Consider the following 17,870-nt stretch of genomic DNA (forward strand, 5'->3'; position numbering starts at 1 on the left):
AAAACAAAATATGATGGTAATCTTGCTCATTTTAAGAATAATGTAGAATGATGAAGCGTCTTATATGCACTCCTCTTAAGAATAATGGAAGGGCACGCTAAAACTTCTGAAAATTAATTAGAGTAGGTACCTACTTTATCTCCCTGCGTCCCTCCAAGTCAAGTACTGTTATTAATAGGTAATATAAAATAAGGATAACTTTTGTGGTGACGGCCGACGGGTATTGTTCTGGTGATTATTAAAATAATATTAACAAGTTATATTATATTTTATATTAATTGTAAATTGATTGTACCTATACTAATTTTTATATTTTTTCTTCTAATTATTAGCATAAATAGGAAACTTGAAAAGACTTAGCCCACCAAAACTATGCTAATCTAGTAGTCTAAAATCAAGTTTTCATTAAATAAATAGGTAGAAGTTATCAATAGTAAATCATTTATTTTCTATAATTTTAATAATTAAGCCAGATCAACTTTATTGAAAAAAAAATTATTCAACATTTTATTTATGTAGTTTTAGTGTACGTTTAATATAGGTGTTTAAACACTACAAACGATATATATAATATGACTCGAAAATGTAATATTATTTTAGCACAGATACTACCAGTACCGGCAATACCTAATAATAATGTGGGTTTGTCAGCTTTTTCGTTTAGTTATAATAGGTAGTCGCTGAATATTTGAATGAAAACGATATAATTTATGTAAATAAGAATTTGTACATTTTGTAAGACTCGATTTTTTTAAATCTATTATAATATATACTATGGTGAATTTAAGCTTTCTCATATCAAACACACACACACACACACACACACACAAAACTATGTTATTTGTGCCTATGTACGTGATATATTTAAATGCGGAAATAATATTAAATAGGTATAATACCTATATGGGAAACGGTAATTTTTGACTTGAGTTTTATGAGTTGTTGACAAAAAAAAAAATTACTTTTTATATGACATGAGGATACATTGGTATGTGCAATAAATTCGCATGTACATTATCACGAGTCGTGTATTGTATTAAAAAATAATGTTGTATAGAGTATGAACAAAAAAAAAAAAACATATTAATCGAAAACATTGTCGGTGCGCGTGTCCGACAGTGTTCAACACGTATACGATATATTATTATATACATCGAAATATTATTATTTTGTTTATCGTACGAGTTATAGATTAATAGGTAAATAGGTAAGTGTATACGCGTGCAACCACTCTGTATAGCATTGTGCGGCTAACGGTGTCGGGGGCGGTGAGCGCGCGGTAGAAATGCAACTTGCCGCCCACCGAAACCGTACGGCGTATGGTCGTACGACTATGAATGTGCGGCGGCGGCGGCCGACAACGTGTTGCATGTTTACATATGGTAGACAATAATATAATATTCGCCAGCCACTGGCCCGCACAACAGTACAGCACATTCAGTACAGTTTCTCGTCCGCAGGCCGTGTGACGTTGGCTCCTCGTACAACGTGACATCGTAACAATATTAATATATTTTGTTGTCGTCGTACACATACCTGTTCTACTAGTAAAATATCTAAAATATTTTTACGAAAATTACCGACGACAACGAATATAATCCGTTTTGAACTGGACACATCGACTGCAGCAGATAAATACGCTCAATACCTATATCGATATTTATCGTTATAAACACCAACCGATTTCTAAAACCACACATAATCTCGCCGTCGACCGTGCACGGAATTTTCGTGATATCTAAATAAAACCGACGACATGGACCGACTGAGAGTTATGACCGGCGCTCGTCGCATTTTCAACGGACCGATGCACAAGTGTTCCAAAGCGTCGACAAACCACTGTCGCACGTCGCCGTCCTGGACTGCGTCCGGGTCGCACGCGCCGTGCACTACTGCAGCGGTACGCATGTTCGGCGCCACTTCCTCCCGCTCCACCCCTTCGTCATCAACCGGACCAATAATCTTGGAGTCTCCATTCGGCACCGTCAACCCCGTGGATCTCACCCTACCCGATTACATATGGAGGAATGTGGACAAGTGGGAAGACAAGCCAATGATTGTAAGTACCTAACCTACCTAATTACGACCGCCAGTCGTTAAAAAACAACAGTCTTTTATAATAATATGCGTGGTGCCAATGCTAAATGGATCGCTCTTTTTAGACTTCTACTTTTGACACTCAAATTGATGTCAGCGCAATATCGATAAAACGTATTCACATAAAATCGTTTTTCGTGATTCTCGAATAATCTTGTAATAAAATCACTTATTACAAAAATTATAGATGATAATATTTTTGAGAGTTTAACAAATCGGTTTTGTATTTCATTATTATTTGACTGAATACTCAATACAAAATTTTTTTTTGTAAATTTAAACGGATATTAAATTATTTTGAGACAATATTCAGACAAATTTTTGTGTCATACCTTCAACAATTTTATTCTCCATAACTTTTGTAATAGGCGATTTTACTCTATGTACTATCCAAAACATATGACAAGTGATTTTGCGTGAATGCATTTGCCTATGTTGCGCGTGGGTCAGAGAAAAACAATGCGATGACATCATCTTAATATAAGATTAAATGTTTTACGTATCAATATTATATTATGCTATTTGTACAATTTTGTAATTTGTAAATACGATAAATTTTAATTTGCACATTGTATTCGTGTAATTAAATTGTGCATATAACTAAATATATGTGTATATGTAATGTATAATATACACACTGCACTATGTTTACACCGCGGTGACGTTAAAACGGTTTTAAATCCACTGGTAAATGAAATTACTCTAAAAATAAATAAATAATAATCTATCGGTAAGGTATATATATCCATGTTTTTAAACTTGTTCTAAGGTCACCGTGTAAACGTGGTAATTATCTATAGGTACTAAATTAATCATATATAATAGGCGCTATCATCTGTAGATGTATCGTTATAACATTTTATCGTAGGTGCGTATATCGTATAACGTCTCGGCTCTTGCACATAACATAATATCGCTGGTTGTCCCCTAGTATTTTTTATCGTTAAATACTCTGGTTGTTTCTGCAAAGTTTCCTTTATATTAAAGACGCCTGTACGAAATTGAATTCAACGCGATGTACAGCCCGCGTTATAGATAAAACAGATTTCATCTTGTGTAATGTACATAGACTTATACAATTACACGTACAAGCGAATTTATTATTTATTATTTATATTTTATAAATCAATAGATCACTCTCAATACTTTTTAGGTAGTGTCGTAGTGATTACATTACTGTAGTAATTACTGTTGACTGGAAATTGTTCCTAATAGGCTCCTTCATCGTGATTCGTGGTCATCTGCGTACACACTTACCCAGCATTCACTCCTGGTTTCTCGTGCGGCTATCTACTTCCTAAATTCCAATGTCATCAAATTGTATTTTCACTTCAGCCATTCAATAAACACGCGTATACATTCAGGCACACGCTCACCAGTCACCACACCATAAGACAACAACGTAATAAAACGGTATTCGTATAATATACCTATGAGTTGAGTGTCGAGAGTGTCAAGAAAGTCTAAAATGATCAGTACCTATAAATAATTATAATTTATATGTTATATTTATTATATATATACATGAAATATTTATATCATCCACGTTTAAGGAAGGACACGAGTTCTGAATTTCGGATCAACTGTAGTATATATATATATACATTTAAATAATATATAAATATTTTAAATCGAAACCTTCTTTGGCACTAGTTCCGCTCAGATCTATTTTATGGTAATGACGCCGATACAATATAACAGTGAGATTTCTTTTTTATAAACTTGATTTTCACCGTTTTTGTTTTGATATTAGTTATGTTAATATCACGTCAGATATCCTATAGTCACTTCGGACCACGGTGATCACAATGAAAGTAGATTTTAAAATATCATTTTAACGTTCAGTTTCAGTACCTTCTATACCTATGGGCCATGGACATTTCATATTTTTTATATTCATAACGTGACGCAAACAATGTAACTATTATACGGAAAAAAAAACATCGCTAGGTACTGTAATAAAACTATATATTCATGAACAACTGTAACTTATATAATATATTTAGCTGGTATGTTACCAATTCAAGATATTTAATGCGTAAAAAAAATTTTACGCACGAATAAACTTATTATAATATGTTTAGAACACATATTATAATACACATTACACAGTACCTACGCACTATATACACACGACCGACGCACATTTGCTAAAAGAGTTTTTGATTTAGAGTCAAAGAATAGCTATTTTTAATCTGTGTGTTTTTTTTCGGTTTAGAAAACATCGTACTAGAATTACTGTGCGGAAACATTTTTTAAATCGACGTATTTTCAATTTACGCAAAAGAAAATTAATACACTTTAGAATTACATGTTAGTTAATTTACAATCATATTTTTTTAACTAACAGTTTTAGTTATAATCATGTTAAAACATTGTACAATAATACTCAATTATTATGAACAATTAGATAGAATAGATTCTAATTTAGATAATTGCCAAATTTGATTTACAATATTACATATAATTAAACATTATTACTCTAACAATAATTATATTCATCAATCAATAGTTAAAGTTGCGCATATTTCCAAGAATTTTTAATGATTTAATAAATCTTTTTTTTATCACATTACATTATATTTTAAATTTAGGTACCATATGCATTATGCATGGTATGAAAAAAATATCTCACTAGATACAAGTCTGCAATATTTTTTATTTATTTGCTACTTTAGTATTATATTGTCTACTTTTTATTATCTAGTAATTCGTGCAATTTATACCTATGTATTCGAAAAGTGAGATAACACATTGTGTGGTTCAATCCTGGTAAGTATCTAGTTCTAATTTCTAAACAAACATTGAATACCACTAATACTAACTTACTCGACGATAGAATAAATAATAAGTTGATAATTGCTTTCAATTTTTAAATATTATTATTATACTACTTATAATGTATATCAGTATATCTATACGCTGTGTATAATGTATAATTTGTGTATGTTATAGATTATAAAATATATTACTCTGTGTTGAATTGCATTAAATAGTAAAAACTCTATGATGATTAGTGTTTGAATTTAAATTGAATAAGCACTTTAAATGTTTTTGTTTATTTACAACATACAATAACAGTCACAATTTTAATGATTCTTAATGACGTCTGAATTAAATTCGCAAATTGTAAACCTTGTTTTATCAAATACAAGACGTGTTCAAACGCCAAAGACTAATTAATATTTTTGCTCGCACTAGTTATTACTATAATAATTTACTTGTAGTTAAATTTTGTAATTTTGTAATTAAGTTTTAGAAATATATAAACAAGCGCTTAAAAAAAGTTAACGTTAATACACAATAATACACATCATATTAATGTATGTGTTATTTTTTTATATTTTATTTGTTTAAAACAATATTAGCCATCTTATACCGGACAATGGTTAAAGTCCATCAAAATTCGACACGAATAGACAATTTTTTTATTTCTAAATTGACGTTTCGTATAAACATTTTGATAAATATTTATCGTAGTTCAATGGTATAAAATATATTAAATAGGTGCACCATACAAAATACAATGATTATTATTGTTATGAACTCATTTTGAACTTAGTGTACTTTTTTTTTATTCTCTATGCATCATTGAACTGTTGTGTAATTGGTTTACATATGAAATAATGTCAGTGATAGTATGAAGTCCAACTTTTATAGTTTTTAAAGATACAATCTATAATCGACTGTAATTATTGTACATAAGTACTTATCGCACGAACAGTTGACGTTTAAAATTATTTTTTAAAAAGTCAATGACTTTCAGGTAAGAGAATTATAATATATACATATTTTATGTATACAGTATATATGATACTGGTTGTTATTGTATTATTTTCTTAATCTAATTAACTTTCGTTGCACTTGTTAATTAGGTTATATTGAGTATTTTTTTTTCAAATACTTACTTTCGAATTTGCAGTGTAATTTATTTATGCGCAGAAATTATTAAACAAAACATATTTACTAAGACAAAATATGTCATGATGTAATATTATGACATTTTATTATGTTTAGTAAATGTTATTGTAAATTATTATACTAAATACGTTGAAATGTTAAATATTCAACTATAGGCAGGTAACAGAAAATGTATAATGCATATATAGTTTAATAAAACTAATTGAACGTTTAATTAATATAGGTAGTTATATAATTTATGTATAGTAATGAATCTATAAACATATTTATTGTTTATAATTGGTAATGAGTATTGAGTTTATATATTAACAAATAATATATTATTTTTATATTTGATTATTTAATATGTGCAATATTATTATAATGATACAAATAGCCAATAATAGATAGGTATCATACGTACATACGTTATAGCGACTTGGAAGTACACAGTGCACAGTACACGCTCATATTACAATTTAGTTTAGAATTTACATTATATATATAGATATCCATACAAATTCTTAAATTGATCAATTATAACATAAAAAATTTAATATAATCTAAACTAGAAAATTACACATAAATAGAAAATAATTCACTTATTTACGTGTTCGTTTTATGAGTAATATAGATGGTTGAATGCCAGTTTTATTAATTACTTACCTACTCATTAACACTACTGTTAAAGTGTTATTCAAACATTAAACACATTAGATATAATACGTTTAACTGCTGTACAAATTTTCACATTTTCATGATAATTATTATTTTATATTGTATGGTCTATTTTTATATATTTACAATTAATTCAGTCATCATTTTTGTTAACGATTCGTTGAATTTAATATTCATGCATTTTAATGAATTTATAAAATAATTATTAATATTATATTTTATATAATAGATGGTTCCAAAATATTGCGAATGATTATTTCCGAGTTTTGAAAATTAAAATAATTATTGCAATAATTGCAATAATCAAAATACCTTAACGATTGAGACAACGGCGACTACATACTTTATATATAGGTACATGTACATTGACATAGTTAGATAATATTAGAAAACCTCGACCTTGTTGGTGGCTGTTGTTGTGTTATACTGTTTTTTTATTGGTCAGTCGCTATCTACTTTTGCATACACTCGTATAAACTATAGCCTTTTGAACGCTACTCGGTAGTTAATGTCTTATTATCTAACAAACTAGCGTCCCCGAAAATATATTGAGAAATAGGCCGATTTTCGTTTATCATTTCCTGGTTAGTAAATTATTTGATGTACGAAGTAAAACCTGACAAAAGTCCAAGTTTTTTTTTTTAATAATAAAAGCAAGGTGTATTAATTAACAATAATAGATATCAATGTATTATTTGTTTTATACTTTTAATATACTTTGAATAAAAGTAATGTTTTGTCGTTGAAATTGAAACACTATACTTTGATAATTTAAATATTAATAATACGTTTCAGTATTTCACTATTTTAATATTTCGTATTACAAACTTATAGCTCAACAACGAATATTGACATAAAATGTTAATAGTATATCATGATAATAAATAATGAATAATAATACATGACGAGGCTCAGCACTTAACTTATATTAGGTACCTATTTGCATATTTTGTACTGGAAGTGTTTGATGCATATTATAGTGTAAATGTGTTACATACAAGCCTGAATGCCGGATGGGAAATTCATAGTGACGATTTTAACTAGGTAGTTAAAATTAGAATATTAAAAAAATTTAGTTATATGTTTAATTACACACCACCTAAACAGTTTATGAAATATAGAAACTTTGCTAAATTATAAGTTGGTCGAGTAATATATCTATAAACTGAGTTAGAAAAAAGTTACTAATAATTTATTAAAAAAACCAATATATTTTTTTCATCATTAATTTTTTACATTTATAAAAAAGGTTTATTGAATTTTAATAAAAATTTGCAAATTTTCCTCTTTGAGGATAGAGTTCTTCAGAAATAAATTTAAATATACTCATCTTTTTAGATTTTTAAAAAGAAATATTTAAGTTAGAAGTTATCGAAAAAATTAAACATTTAATTTTCTAACTAATTAGTGCCCAGCCTTTATTTCACATTAACATATACTTAACATTTTTTAAGTACATTTTTATAAATTTCAATTACAAGCAGTTAATACTTCGTAATCATATTTGGTGTACTATTTAAGAAAGTGTACATTTTTTCATAATATGTATTATTACTTACATTACTTAAGTAAATTAAGTATAGTCGTATCGACTAATTTTAAGTTCCTTTTGCGTATATCTGTATACATAATATTTATATATATTTTATTGTTTAAAAATGCAACATGAATTTCATAAGGACTCTCCCTTAGTAACTTATAGCTAGGATAAAGGTTAATCGTTGAAATGTAATTTTTTCTGTAACCTAGTTACTTTTCTGTGATTTGATGAAACACTATAAATGTGTATAGTTAAAGGTATTGCTAATTAAATTATAATTATCATGTTGCAATAAAATTTATTTTTATGAGCACAAATAATGGTTGGTACATATTTACCTGACGTCTTATGATATTAAAGAGCTATTATTATTAATACTTACCTACATATAGTTTCATTTTTTAATTCTTTACAGATATACAGTTATGTATTTTATAATTGTATATACCAAACTAATTTATTTTTCCCACATATTTAAATATTAATTGAAAAAAAAAATACTTATAATTTTAGACATGTGGTAGCAGTGGCAGATCATATACATACGGCGAAGGTCGCATGATTTGCAGATTGTTCGCTAGTACTCTTATTTCGAAACTTGGTTTAAAAAAAGGTGATGTTGTTGGACTATTATTGCCGAACCTACCCGAGTACGTTTTTGCCATTCATGGAGCCCTCGAAGCGGGACTTGTCGTTACTTTTGTCAATCCTCTTTACACTGCCAGTAAGATATTATAATTAAGAATCGTATATTCATGGATATATTTATAATTAATTTATGTCTAATCATTATTCATTGTCTTGCTTTAGTGGAGGTAAGACGGCAGTTCGAAAACGCTGATGTAAAACTCTGCATGACGATCTCTTTATTGCTTCCTGTAATTCAAGAAGTATCCCCTAGCCTTAAAGATTATGTGGGCACCATAGTGTTTGGCGGTGAAGAAGTTGCAAACGAAAAAGCTCGTGTGTATGATTTCAAGACTATAGTTTCAGGACAATCACCTGACGAACTACCAGAATCGTTCCCCCACGAAGTTGCTTTATTGCCATATTCTAGTGGTACGACAGGGCTTCCAAAAGGTGTGATGTTAACCCACAGAAACTGTGCTATTAATTTGGAACAGTGTACAAACAAAGACCTCATCAGTTATGAGCCAACAACTGGTAATTTTGCTACATTTAATTATTTATAATAATAATATTTGAGCTTCTTAACTAACTGTTAATAATCAATTATAAAAGTAGTTACTAGTTATTTATTTTAAGTTAACATTCAATATTCACTGATAATTATATTTTATAGATACCTATCAAGAAAGAGTTCTTAGTGTTTTACCGTTTTTTCATATTTACGGCTTTAATGGAATATTAAATGGAGTATTATCGCATGGTCTTCATATGATTACTATACCAAAATTTACTCCTGAATCATACATTGAATGTGTGCTCAAATATAAGGTACGTAAATTTACGTACTATGTAAATTAAAATAAGTAATATAATATATTGTATTATCATGATAATTATTATTTAGCCAACTTTTCTGTTTGTGGTGCCTTCATTACTGTTATTCCTAGCTTCCCATCCATCGGTAAAACCAGAACATTTAAGCTCAATTAAAGAAATCACATGTGGCGCTGCACCAGCATCAAAAGGTCTCATCGATAATTTTTTACTTAAAGCTCAAAAAGACATTAGAATTAGACAAGGTTAGTTTTATTTTGGTTACTTATATATTTATAATTAGGTATATCAAACAAAGACAAATTACAATAAGTACCTACTACCTATACCTATTGGATATTACAGAAGTAATATACCTAAAATACTACATAGTATGAAGTGTGGGTATCTCATGATTAGACCTCCAGCATAGTACTGATTTTGAAGAAGAGGGTGATTTAAGATACATTATATCACATTACGTTTTATTCTTGTTATATTTTAATATTTACTGTTAGTTTCCATGAATTATTTTTTTATAATATTTAAATATTAAACAAAATAAGCAAATTATGAAGATGGAGAATGATGTTCTCACTCAAAATCATCACTGTGGCCTGACACAGTAATTATTATTAATTTAAAATATTGGGTCCTGTGTATTCACAGATTTTTTTTTTTAATTGTAATAAATATATAACAAATATTACCATTTTATACGTATATAAATATATAATATATATTAAATAATAAACTTAGTTTAACAAGTAGGTAAATCATATTTAGAGTTCAACAGTGGCGTACGCGTGAGGGGGGGGGGGTGTCAGGGATATATGACACCCCCTTAAAAATAAGTAACTGTCCAAATTATGAAACGATGACTAAAAAAAAAAGGTCAATTCGTGCATATAGTTATGATTTATGACACCCCTTTTAAAAAATTCCTGCGTACGCCACTGGAGCTCAAAACTTAATATCTGTGGCATTAGGCGTTTTACCCCCCCCCCCCAATTTATTTATTTAAAAAGAATTAGATGATTATAAGTACCTATTTAATGCCTATAGGTACCTATATCATTTAGGCACATGGTTGTATTGCAAAAAAATATTATACATTTTGTATAAGTTGTTGATGGAATGAGCTAAATTACATGTTTGATGTTTTTTTTTTTAATATTAATTTTTAACAAAATAAAGTTACCCCAAAAAATGTTTGACTCAAAAAAAAAAAAAATACTTATTATAAAAAAAGAAAAATTTCAAATAAGATGTGTACCTACCTATTATTTAATTTTGCTTGCTTTACATCAATAAAATTTTTATATAAAGGCGAGCATTTGACTACTTCGAGCATCATATAAAAAATTAAAAATATATATATATATATAACAAATTACAATATATTTACTTAATATAATAATAATAAGTATTATCGAACAAAATAATAAAATCATTAGGATATCTATTTTTCAATTTTTGGCTTAATAGTGTTGGATCCCCTATACTGTAGGCCCTACAGTATAGAAAAATTAAACTCATAACTCCCACAATCACCGATAGATATTAGATGGACTAAACCCTCCACTCTCCGGACCAACATATTTTATTTCAAATTAAAAATTTTCAGGTTATGGAATGACTGAATCATCTCCAGTATCTTTATACACAAGAGTTATATTGCCTGAAAATAAAACTGGTAGTACAGGACAACTTGTACTAAGTACTCAAGCTAGGGTGGTAAGTTTAACAGATGGCTGTGACTTGGGACCACATAAATCTGGAGAATTATTGATTAAAGGCCCTCAGGTAAATTTAATTTAATGATGATATTTAAAAAAATGAAACTGATAGAAATTTGGCTTTAGGTGATGGCTGGATACCTTAATAATGAAAAAGCCACTAAAGAAACTGTGGACGAAGATGGGTGGTTACATACTGGTGATGTTGTTTATTATGATGAGGAAGAATATTTCTATGTTGTAGACAGAACAAAAGAATTGATAAAAGTTAAAGGAAATCAAGTAAGTGATTAGTATACATACCTAAAACTAATATTACTTAATCAATATATTTTTATTCTGAAACTTATTACTCATACAGTAAGTTTACCTACATCACATTTAAAAATTTGATAAATACATATTAGTTTTAAATTATTTATTCAATTAACAAATACACTTTTTCCTTGAACTTCTTTACTTTGTATAAATAAGTAAGTATCATGGGTGTAGGTAGGAAATATTTTCGGAGGGGTTTTTTGTCTAAATCTATATTAATATTATAAAATTATGAATAATTTATTTGTATGTATTAAATAAAACAATTGTTTTATTTAATTTTGGGGGGGTGTTTGAACACCCAAAACCCCCCCTTACGCCCATGATAAGTATATAATTTAGTACTTAGTACTGAGTTTAATTACAAAGTTCTAACACCTGTCTTCCATTCATCAAAATAATTCATTCTTATTTTCAAGTTTATTTTTAAAAATATATCAGTTATTCTATTATGAATTAAAAGTGTAGTTGTTTCCTACTTTTAGAGTATTTTAAATTCAGTTTAAATAGAGGATATAGTTATACTTATAATATACATATAGACATATTATTCCTTATTGAAATTATTTTTTAAATAACATAATTCCTTGCACTTGACTTGACATTTTAATGTTAAGTTATGAGGTTATTAATAATAATTATATATTTCTTAAAACTATTTTAATGTACTTACTATTATGTATATGATGTACTAGTTTTATTTTTTTAATTTGATAATTTCTGAAGTTATTGGTTTAAATATTTAGGTATATAGATTGTCATAATAAATACTAAATGTTATAACTCATCAACTTCCTATTGTTGATAATAATTAAATGGATAATAATATATTCTATAGCTTTTATTCATCAACTATAATTAAAATCATATTAAGTAAATACTAACAACAGTAACAACAAGTTATGATAATAAATATCTACCTACCTATTTACGGGAATACTATTTTCTTTCAACAAGTATAGCTAGGTATTATTTAGTATACTTAGATTGGTAACAACTGTTCTATTTTATTATACAAAATATTAACTTCATAAATTAACTAAACGTATTATACCTTTTATACTTCTTTTTATTATTATTTAAATGTTATACAGATTTGAGTGCTTGTATGGCCTCTATGTACCTACTCAATTAATAACTTGAAAAAACATAGGTATTCAATTTCTTTCAACTGTTTTATAGCCCTAGTGAATTTAATTAACAATTAACCTTAAAGATAATTCGTTTTAGCCATATACTGCATAATTGATTTAATAGTTAGTTGAGGAGAAACATAATTATGATCAAGGCATATTGAATGTGATATTGTAATTGTATTTAACGATAAAAGAATAATTAATATATATATTAAAATTTTAAATAAACTTATAACATGTAGGCGATTATGTTATTATTTTTTTAAATTAAAATAAAAATATATTTTATTTATCTTATTTTCTTACTTACCAATTTTTAACTTAAATTATTATAATAATTGATCTGTCAACTTCTAACCAGTAAGTTTGTTTGTTATATATAAACTAAATTTAAATAAATAATTTTTGCTGAAGGTTCTTTGCTTTTATATAAGTACAATTAAACAATTCAATATTTATGAATGTTAAAAAATTACTAAGTAAAAAAAAGTATTAGTAGTAATGTTATATAATATAGATTTGATTTTTTTGCATATTTGAAAAAGAATGCCTAATCTTTTAAGACAAACAATGAGAACGCTTTAATAGTTTATATTTGATAAATTATAAGTAATATATTTAAAAAATTTATGATAATATTCAAACAAAAATTATTTTGTCATTTAAACAAGGAATAGTACAATATTAACTTGATAATTTAGTAATGAATGCAATTTTTTTTTATCAAAATATAAACTGTTAATAAATACATTTAAAATTGAAGTGTACTTTATACACAATTTATTAAAATATGAATAAAAAAATATGATTAATTTTATAGATGTTAATAATTTTTATTTAGTTAACAAATAAGTAGTATAATTTTGAATGAGTATTTTCTCTGATATAATTATATTGCTTATTAAAATAACATGAAATAAATTTCTGTTTAAGCAAGAAAAAATATATACATCTATGCACTAATAATGTATTGAACTAAAAATAGTTAAAATATACATTATTTTTAATGTTTTAATAAAAATAAAAATACTTTGTTCAAAATGTATTACATTTTTATTCATTTAAAATTATATATTATAAAAAAAATTATTATTGATTATTAATTAAATCAAAATAGCAATATTTGCAAATAATTTTGTACAGTAAATGAAATAACTTATTCTGAATTTATCACGTAGGTACATATAAACATTAAATTTTACATAACTTTTACCTAATTGATAACATTTCATTATTATTAACCTAACCAGTCAATGTATATAATATTCGTTTAGGTCTAATACTTACTAAGACTATTCACTTTCAGTCAATTTATTTTCATCCAGTATCTGAGGTTCTTCAACAGCTGTATTAGGCTCTGTTGTTGGGGTGTCATCATTTTCTTTGACATTTTCTTGTGGTATGACTTCAAGAGTAATGTCATTTTCTATCTTCTCTAATTCTACCTCCATATCTGTAGAAATTGGCTCTACAGTAGGTACATCAATAATAGATTCTTTAACTTGTTGATTATCATTTTGAATTTCTGTAGGTTTTGTACACTTTTCTTGTACATTATCACAAATTACTTCTGATTCCAAACTTTTAGATACGTCTTCGACCTGTACATCCATACATTCAGGATCTTCGTCAGATTTTTTCAACACAACTGCTGGTTGTGAATCTTCTAATTCTAGTTCTACTTTACTATCAGAATCTGGAGTTTGATGAATAATTGAACCTTCTACTCGATCAACATCTGTTGGTATTAATTCTAAATGATCTAATTTATTACTTTCTACAATTGGATCTTCATTTTTTGGTTTGACCATTTCTAGCTCTAAATCATGGGATAAATCCTTAAGCTCATCAATAGAATCGTTTACAATTTGTTCTTTTACTTCAACAGGTTGAATTTCACAGACTTCTGGGCTTAGTTCTTTTGGTTGGTCAACTATAGATTCATCTTCAACAGAAACATTTGGTGAGACATCAATATTAACTGGTTCTACAACTTCAGTAGAGTCTGTGATCTGTGTCTGAGGTGTATCTTGAGTGATTAATATTGGAGTATCTTGTTTTGGTTCTTCAGGTGTAATATTAGATTCATCAGTAATTTGTGTGACAAGATGATCTTTATGTTCCGTCTTCGATTCGTCCATTTTGGTTTCAGGTGTTTTCATAGATTCTAGTTCATTCAGAAGACTTTCAACTGTATCATTACCATTTATAACACTTACGTCTGCAATAACATTATTTTTATCAACCAAGTCCATACTGATATCGGACTCTTTTCCATTTTCCCATCTGTCTGGGACACCATTGACAATGGGCTCTTCTCGCTTTGATCTTAATTCACAAGTACTGACGACCAATATGTTCTTTTCCACGGCGCGCATGAATTTGTCTACTCGATTATATTCCTTTCTTGGGCAAGACAACAGCTCGCAAAGCCTCTGTATGGTGAATGGAGGACCATTGAAAGTGTCAAAACGTTCTAACAACATAGTCTTCATAGCCTCGTAGTTGAACGGGTCAACGTTTGGGTATGGCGGTATGTCAGACAGCGCAGACTGTTCCGCAAACTCGGCAATGACGTTCATTATCTTTTCGCGGATGAACGGCTTGACCAAAGTCCACTGGAATAGTGTGTTACCAGTCTTGGCAACGTACCTTAAGTACTCTTCTAGTTCTACGGGAACCTGTTGTTTGTACATCTGGTACATCTCCAGCATTTGCATGACCAATTCTGCGTTCTCAATCATTGCTAAGTACGGACGCTGAATAGTAGTAACATTAATTGTACGGTACCAACTTGTGCGTGTCCGTCGTTTCTTGCGTTTTATTTCTGTTCCACCAAGGTACGGCCGTTTGTTGACAGATCACACCGAAACTCAAAACAACGCGAAGTCGCAAACGTTAAGCAATAATAATAACGTATAATAAAATTATTACTATTATTACTATTGCGGTTGTAATAATAAGAAAAACCGTAAACAACAAATCACTAGCCGTTCGCTGGTACAGTGGTACTGTAGAAATATTGTCGAAACGAAAACAGATAAGAAAAAAGCAAAATTGGCGTAGAGCGCACGCGCCCGCGTCATGGAACAGTGCAGTGCCGAGCCGAACGTTAATTCAACGGCAACGAACTACGATTTCTCGATAAATAAAACAAATAAATAACAACAATAGCTATGCGACTGGTACGGTCTCAATTTGAACGAAATATTGTACAGTCGGCACAGATATATTTTTATTATTATATTGTTGAATTATGACGTAAGCCGGCGGCCAGCCAGCGTTTTATTGCGGACAAGACACACATGACGTATCACACATGCGCAAAACTAAGTTGAAAACGTACCAGTGTAATTTAGCCACGGCTTTAGCGCCAATTATTAGCAATGTATTATTGCAGTTGCTGACTGGCGACTGTCGGGTGCGTGCCGCGTGGTGGTTACTCTCGACGCGCGGTTTGAATTCAAATTTCTGTTTGAATTATTTTTGCGCATCACAACTTTGATTCACATACAAAATACTGTATACATCATTATATCATTACACTTTCACAGAGATGTATGTCATCTGTTTTCTGTACTTGTGTGTCTTAATTTGAACTTAAATTATTTGCAAAGTATGCTCTCATTTAATATTTGTGAATAATTACGACGATTGACATTTGACACATTAAATATATTATGTGTAGTATTGACATATTGAAATATTAAAAGAACTATACGTACTTTTGGTTTTTGGGGTTCTTCTTACAATTTATTAACAGAATACCACATCACTGTGTTATGAATAAACCAATTCAAATTATAAAGATCTAACAAAATGGATAGACTTACGAGAGCGTATAATTTGAATTGTTTAAAAAACAGTATATTATTTAAAAGATTAATTAAAGCGGAACACCATCATGTGTATGGTGTATTCTGTAGATTGTATACAAGATATTCATATTATCTGGGTTGGAACTTGAATTTTGTAAGGGGGGAATGAATTATTTTGAAATATCTGTTCATTTTAAAAAATATTTAGCATAATATCCCTTCTATTGTTTTCTAATCGATAAAACATTTAAATCTTCAAGTACGCAATTTTCAACTACATAATTCTAATGTTGGGCCTAAGCGAACATTACAATGAATTAGGTAGATGATAAATATTATGGAATTATATTTGTTAGGTAATATTTATAATAATAAATACCTATTTTATAATTGTAAATAAAACTATTTGAATACCTATTATATATTTCAAATTAAAATGAAACATTTCTTTGTTTTTTTTTTATTAAGGTATCACCAACTGAATTAGAAAATTTGATTTCGCAATTAAAAGGTGTCGCTGATGTAGCTGTAGTAGGCATACCAGATGTTCTGTCCGGAGAAATACCTAGAGCTTTTGTTGTAAAACGACCAGGTATGGATATTGATGAAAAAACTATATTAAGCCATGTTGAAAAGAATGTAGTAGCATACAAAAAATTGGCTGGCGGTGTGAAGTTTTTGGACATGATTCCACGTAACCCATCAGGCAAAGTATTGAGAAATGAACTTAAAGTGTTTGGCAACAATCCAAGCGAACAACCACAGAACTGAATTTAAATGGTACAACATAACATTTTTTTAAATTATATAAATATAATTATATATTTATTTATTACTGGTGGTTTACATATGTACATTTTATATATGTAGGAACTGATATATATATATACTCTACCGATCAGAAAATTAGTGTATATTTTTAATAACTAATAATATGTTCAAAATTATTTAAGAAATAAATATCTAGCTAATTTTTTTTTTAAAGTTTTGTAATAGTTTGATGGTTTATGAGCCCATTAATCTTAAAATTACTTTAAAAAATAGAATATACTTTGTTAATTGTATCATTTAGCATATTATATTTATGTATTATAATTATATATGTCATTTTATTAATTATTCGGAAAAAAAATTCATCTTGATATATAATAATATTTCTTACTTTTTATGTTTGTTGAATATTGATTGTTGTAACTGTACT

At 28.3% G+C, this 17,870-nt stretch overlaps 2 protein-coding genes across 2 annotated transcripts; one reads left to right on the top strand and one right to left on the bottom strand.

The window, feature by feature from the left end:
• Positions 1-1,411: 1,411 nt before the first annotated feature.
• On the top strand, positions 1,412-17,593 carry LOC113555308 (4-coumarate--CoA ligase 3-like). The gene is made up of 8 exons (XM_026959734.1): positions 1,412-2,059; positions 8,729-8,939; positions 9,026-9,379; positions 9,519-9,673; positions 9,750-9,924; positions 11,286-11,464; positions 11,524-11,679; positions 17,138-17,593. The coding sequence occupies exons 1-8, from the start codon at positions 1,757-1,759 to the stop codon at positions 17,438-17,440; spliced, it is 1,836 nt and encodes a 611-aa protein (XP_026815535.1). The 5' UTR covers positions 1,412-1,756; the 3' UTR covers positions 17,441-17,593.
• LOC113555309 (serine/threonine-protein phosphatase 4 regulatory subunit 2) lies at positions 13,966-16,099 on the bottom strand. Its single transcript, XM_026959735.1, has one exon. It carries the CDS (start codon positions 15,593-15,595, stop codon positions 14,144-14,146), a length of 1,452 nt encoding a protein of 483 aa, XP_026815536.1. The 5' UTR covers positions 15,596-16,099; the 3' UTR covers positions 13,966-14,143.
• Positions 17,594-17,870: the final 277 nt, after the last annotated feature.

Source organism: Rhopalosiphum maidis, chromosome 2 (assembly GCF_003676215.2).
Source record: "Rhopalosiphum maidis isolate BTI-1 chromosome 2, ASM367621v3, whole genome shotgun sequence".
NCBI lineage: Eukaryota > Metazoa > Arthropoda > Insecta > Hemiptera > Aphididae > Rhopalosiphum > Rhopalosiphum maidis.

Excerpts from the sequence above, each read along its gene's own strand:
- LOC113555308 (XM_026959734.1), top strand. The coding sequence starts at position 1,757 with ATGGACCGACTGAGAGTTATGACCGGCGCTCGTCGCATTTTCAACGGA. Across the intron at positions 9,380-9,518 it reads CAGTTATGAGCCAACAACTG|ATACCTATCAAGAAAGAGTT; the intron begins GTAATTTTGCTA and ends TATATTTTATAG. Across the intron at positions 11,465-11,523 it reads TATTGATTAAAGGCCCTCAG|GTGATGGCTGGATACCTTAA; the intron begins GTAAATTTAATT and ends ATTTGGCTTTAG.
- LOC113555309 (XM_026959735.1), bottom strand. The coding sequence starts at position 15,595 with ATGATTGAGAACGCAGAATTGGTCATGCAAATGCTGGAGATGTACCAG.